The sequence below is a fragment of the Lactuca serriola genome, chromosome 9, assembly GCF_051521515.1.
Source record: "Lactuca serriola cultivar US96UC23 chromosome 9, Lser_US96UC23_V15, whole genome shotgun sequence".
Taxonomy (NCBI): Eukaryota; Viridiplantae; Streptophyta; class Magnoliopsida; order Asterales; family Asteraceae; genus Lactuca; species Lactuca serriola.
The window spans coordinates 145,389,615-145,396,040 of NC_136416.1; the positions used below are offsets into that span (position 1 = coordinate 145,389,615).

At 35.2% G+C, this 6,426-nt stretch overlaps 1 protein-coding gene across 1 annotated transcript; it reads left to right on the forward strand.

The window, feature by feature from the left end:
• Positions 1-779: 779 nt before the first annotated feature.
• On the forward strand, positions 780-4,722 carry LOC145073382 (endoglucanase 25-like). The gene is made up of 6 exons (XM_079019934.1): positions 780-1,542; positions 2,114-2,427; positions 2,502-2,963; positions 3,575-3,710; positions 3,797-3,969; positions 4,055-4,722. The coding sequence occupies exons 1-6, from the start codon at positions 1,170-1,172 to the stop codon at positions 4,457-4,459; spliced, it is 1,863 nt and encodes a 620-aa protein (XP_078876060.1). The 5' UTR covers positions 780-1,169; the 3' UTR covers positions 4,460-4,722.
• Positions 4,723-6,426: the final 1,704 nt, after the last annotated feature.

Genomic DNA, 6,426 nt, shown 5'->3' on the forward strand with positions numbered 1-6,426 from the left:
AATAAGAAACATATAAGTTGGAAAAAAAAGTATTGTATCTACTATCTACATATAAATCAAGTCAATATACAAATGATAAATAACTGATACAAGTGACCACACTTAATTCTAAAAGTCGAAAAGAGGTCGTCATAGATTCTCTTTTTATCGCAAGGATAAACATGGGCGAATGAAAACTTCTCATTATTATCATATAATTTTTTTCTCAAATTCTTTGGCATACACTTAAATTAGTAGGGACCCAAATGTCATTTTAAAATATGTATTTTGGATATAAATGTTATAAACTCATGTCTTAGAATGTTGTTAAAGTTATTGCTACCCAAATTTTTATGCACTTACAATTAACAAGTATTTTCTCTAAAAAAACAGTCACCTAACTTGAAAATGATTGTTATTTATGAAGTGATACATGTACTTGTTACAATTAAAAACAACAAAGAAATCAAATAGAGAAAAACCTATTTAAAGTTGTCAAAATCACTTGCAATTTCAACATTAATCAGGCAAAAAATACTTCTAAGCACTATTTTAATGATTTAATCCCATCAAAACTTAACAAATTCCATCTCAAGATGCTTGAAAGGATTTATAACAGTTATTGTCTTATTGATGCTTTTAGGCACACATTCTTCTATTTCATCATTAATAAACTAAACAGAAGTGTTATAAACTTATAATCCAGGGACATTTTCAGCTATTCCTGAATAATACAGGAGTGAAATGAAAAAATCCTTTTAGATTTAATGTCGCCATTGAATTTTCTTACGAAAGAGCAAGAGTGTTAGACAGACTGTCTTTGTTGCTTTGTGGACTCGACAGTCATTTGCCACCCAATTTTCTATTCTTCATGAAGACAATCATTTAATTATTATGAAATATTTATTCATAAATCACAGAAAACCAAACAAACAAATCCACCAACAGCATTACTTTAATCCCCTCCTCTCTCCTTCACTTCATCATAAACTCCAAAACCCCACTCACTTCTACGGGAACAGAGCAACCTTTTGCGATTTCAAGCAACCCCCACATAAATCCACATTTCCACAAGCTTGATTTCATCTGGGTTTTGAATCTCGTTATCAATCGAACCTCAAATTCCAAATCAGATCAAGATTCAAAGCTCTGTTTTCGTGTTTTGATTGAATCGAATTCAATTTACAAATATGTACGGGAGAGATCCATGGGGTGGGCCATTGGAGATACACAACGCGGATTCGGCGACGGACGATGATCGGAGCAGGAACTTAAACGACTTTGATAGGGCGGCGCTGTCACGGCCGTTAGATGAGACGCAACAGAGCTGGTTGTTGGGTCCCGGAGAACAGAAGAAGAAGAAGTATGTAGATCTGGGTTGTATCATTGTCAGCCGTAAGATCTTCGTTTGGACGGTTGGATTGATTCTAGCAGCCGGTTTCATCGCCGGATTCGTCACGTTGATCGTCAAAACTGTTCCTAGGCATCACAAACACCCACCTCCTCCTGATAATTACACTATTGCACTTCAAAAAGCTCTCATGTTCTTCAATGCCCAAAAATGTAAGTTCAGTTCCAATTTTACCCAGATTTTGATCTATTACTTGATGTTAATCATCCATATGAATTCATCTCTGATTTGATGGTATCTTTTTATAAACATCAAGGTGTCGGTGGATCAATTTTTGCTAATAATGAATCAAATTCAACAGTTTTACTCGAGCTATATGTGAATTATTTAATAAATTCTGCAACTATTTGATAAAAGATCCTTATTTGTAGGTTACACTTTGACTTAACAAGTTAAATGGTCTCATCTTTACGATAAAAATATACAGAAAAGTGTCGGTGGATCAATTTTTTATTGAAGTTTTTAACAGTTTTACTTGAGCTTTCTGACACTTATTTACCAAATTCTGCAACTTTTAATGACTGAAATCTAACAGTTATAAAAAAGGATCAAAATTGCTAAAAAAAATGCATCGATATACGTAACGTACTACAAAGATGTAATTTAAATGCATTAATTTTGTAAAACATAATGAAAGATTAAATCTTTATCATGGAATGAGGTTGATCCATCTCAAAAAGCTTATGTTATTGTTTCTTTTTTTTTTTTTTTTTATAACTGCAGCCGGAAAACTCCCAAAGCATAATAACGTTTCATGGAGGGGTAATTCATGTTTAAACGACGGGAAAGCTGATAAATCCGGCGCCGTTTTAAAAGATCTCGTCGGCGGGTATTACGACGCCGGAGATGCGATAAAGTTCCATTTCCCGAAAGCATTCGCCATGACTATGTTGAGTTGGAGTGTAATCGAATACAGCGCGAAATACGAAGCTGCTGGAGAGCTCAATCACGTTAAAGATATCATCAAATGGGGCACCGATTACTTTCTCAAAACCTTCAATTCTTCCGCCGATACCATCAGTCAAATCGTTGCTCAGGTGATTTTTCATACCTAAAATCGTCTTACTTGTTCATGGTGTGATCCAATTGCTAAACTTGCTTCCAATTTTAGGTCGGGAAAGGGGATACATCAGCTGGGCCAGATGACCCTAACGATCATAGTTGCTGGATGCGACCGGAAGACATTGACTACGAGCGACCGGTGACGGAGTGCTCGAGTTGCTCTGACCTAGCGGCGGAGATGGCGGCGGCTCTGGCTTCTGCGTCGATTGTGTTCAAGGACAACAAAGCGTACTCGAAGAAACTTGTTCATGGTGCTGCGACGCTTTGGAAGTTTGCGAGAGATCAACGTGGGAGTTATAGTGCAGGTGGAGCTGATGCTGCAACTTTTTATAATTCGAGTATGTATTGGGATGAGTTTGTTTGGGGTGGAACTTGGATGTATTATGCTACTGGGAATCAATCATATCTTTACCTTGCTAGTCACCCCAAACTTGCTAAGCATGCTGGTGCTTTTTGGGGTGGGCCCGATTATGGTGTTTTTAGCTGGGACAACAAGCTTACCGGAGCTCAAGTAAGTTCTCAAACTATAATAATCTATTGTTTGATAATTCAACAAAACAGGTTGCACTGTGTTTAGCTAACAGATACAAAAGCTTCAATTTTTTCCCCATCCAAACAAGGTGGGCGACGGACTCACTCTCGATCTCTCTTGTTTACAAAAGACGTGAATACCCTTTTCATCCTCATCGCTGAAAATAGCCTTAGAAAGTTTGCCCAGTATTATCAGGTTCAGTTCAGTGTTTGTCGTGCAACACATGATAAGATACGACATGACATGACTGGACTTGACAAACTTACTAGGGTTATTTTCAATTATAATAATAAGAAAATAACATTCAAGTCATTTGTACGCACGAGATATCAAGGGCGAGTCCCATCCCATCTTGTTTGGGTGGGGGAAATTTTGAAATTTCTTTGTCCCATTTTGTTTGGGTGGGGGAAATTTTGAAATTTGTCCTACTGAATAGTTTCCAGTCCAATGTATGTCAAAAGCAATACATCCTTTTCTGTTTTGTCATTAAGTAACATACAAGAGCTTAAGGAACACTAGTTTACTATAACTTAATCGTTATCAAAATTGGTTAATTGCTTATTGATGATGCAAATTGTTACAAATTTTAGGTGCTATTGACACGATTGAGATTATTTCTAAGCCCCGGTTACCCATACGAAGAAACATTGCAAACGTTTCACAACCAAACAAGCATAGTCATGTGTTCTTACCTACCCTACTTTTCAAGTTTCAACAGAACAAAAGGTAAACCAACGATTTCCCCTTTTTGTCTATAATATTCAGTGAATAGATATTTTAATATGAGCAATGATCATCATCTTCCATTTCAGGTGGATTAATCCAATTGAACCATGGGAGACCTCAGCCACTTCAGTATGTGGTGAATGCAGCCTTCTTAGCTACCCTCTTCAGTGACTATCTTGATGCTGCAGATACCCCTGGCTGGTATTGTGGCCCAAATTTCTATTCCACTGATGTACTACGCAAATTCGCAGAGAAACAGGTACCCAAGAAAAATGAGTTAACATTCTTTTATTATTAATGTCACTTCTATAACCTATTAACACACTTTCGTGTTAATCTCATAGATCAACTATATCCTCGGGGACAACCCAAGAAAAATGAGTTATCTTGTGGGTTACGGGACCCACTACCCAAAGCAAGTCCACCACAGAGGTGCATCAATCCCCAAGAACAGAGTCAAGTACAGCTGTACCGGAGGAATTAAGTGGGAAAAATCCAAAAAAGCTAATCCAAACACCATTATCGGTGCTATGGTTGCGGGGCCCGATAGGCATGACGGTTTCCACGATGTTCGGTCAAATTACAATTACACAGAGCCAACCATCGCCGGAAATGCCGGTTTAGTTGCCGCTTTAGTGGCACTTTCCGGTGACCGGACAACAAAGAAGATCGATAAAAACACTATCTTTTCCGCGGTGCCGCCAATGTTTCCAACTCCACCACCACCACCAGCACCATGGAAGCCTTGAGTGGGTGGCGGATGGAGTTGAATTGGTGGTGATGTGTTTTATGGTGTGTGAGTTATAGTGAACAGGATTTTGCTATGGTTTAGTTTGTTTTAGGATGGGAAATGAAAGCATGTGGGCGGGAGGTTTGTAGCGATTTACTTTTGAGAATGATATCCCGTAAATGAAAGTGTATGGATGGTATACATATTATATATGTGTTTTTTTGAATGTAACAAAAACGATCAAATGTATGTATAATTCGAAACAATGAACAGTTTGTCACACTCGTGGTTGTTTTTAAATGAAATCTCTGGGCATAGGGGCTTAGAGGGAGGGCAAAGTGAGCAGATGTACATGGCTCAATTTTTTTCATTATATATTTTTATTTAAAAATACAAAATTAAAGTAAAGATAAGGGTCATTTTTTTTCTTGTTCGTCTTGGACCTTTAACAATATTTCATTTTTCAGGACCGGCCCTGTCTCTGAGTTTTTCAGTGGTTTTCGATTTTGTTATAGAACACTTTGGATCTTGTTATTGCCGATTTAAAAACAATATTTGTTAAGTATCAACTAATCTTGAGAGATCTCTTACGTAACCCTTAAGCAAAATGGTGGATGTAACATTAAAGCTTGGGAGGTATAAATGAGCAAACCAAGTGAAGATACCCCTTTTGGTCGGCCTTTTTAGAGAAAAAAAAATCTATTATGTAACTAACAACAATAAAAAAAAAATATATTAATATAGAATATAGATCATACAAGAACTTTCAATAGCTTTTAGTTAACAACATAAATACATATTTAGATAAAATATGTTAGAACACTGAACACCCACATCTTCTATTTCTTCAAAAAGTTTTCTCATTTTGATTTGGTTTGCATCCGGTTCATCATGTCTACCTTTTAAATAGGACTGTTCACTATTCGGATAAAACCAAATTATCCAATTGGACAATTTGGATTAGACTATTTGGTTCGGATATTCGGATTTTTGGATTGGTTTTCAACAAAACCGAATTATTAGTTTGAATTTCGGATTGGTTTTGGTTTTTAAAATAAGAACCGAATAGTCCAAAAAAACCGAATAAACATTTATTATTTATCTATCTATAATATATCTATAATTATTTATTAATTTTATAATTTATTTTCAAAATAGGAACTTTTCACCCGATAAAAAAACATTAATATACATTTTGACTCAAAAGTTTTCTATCTATAAAATATTTAATTATAATATATATCTTCTTATTAGTTGCTTATAAATTTCAAATCACAACTAAGTAATTTGTTTTTGCTTTTTGTGTAAAGTTTAATAATATTATAATTATTTGTCGTTTTAAAATGTTTCGGTTTTTGAAAACCGAATTATTAAAACCGATCCAACCGAATTGTAATTGGATCGGATCGGATTGGATTTAAATTTAGTTTGGACTATTCGGATCCATGCTTTGAAAACCGAAATCAATTTGGATTCACTTGATTGGATCGGATCAAACCGATTCATCCAAACGAACACCCCTACTTTTAAATTTCTTTTTGGGTTGCTTTGATATGCATTTCAAAGGAAACATTATCATATAGTGGAGGACGGGTGTCCACGTAACATGCCTGAGGTTTTGAACTTCTAGAATCTAACTAGGCTTCATTTCATCCGAGAATAATGACTTATAACGGTTACACTAAGTTGAAATCCGATTGTAGGTGTCTCTATTTTTAAGGGAAGGATTTAAAATCTAAGGGATAATTATTTCCTTGGTAAGTTCTTATCTTTGATCATTATCTCAATATTAGACCTTTCTACATCTACAAGTTTCATTTAATTATCTAAATACTTAATTAATTAACTGTTAATATTCTTTGACTAATGTTATATATATATATATATATATATATATATATATATATATATATTTTCTCTTGCATGTAACCCAGAAACACATTGTCATTAATATTAATATTACTAAATAGTTGTAAGTGTCATGGA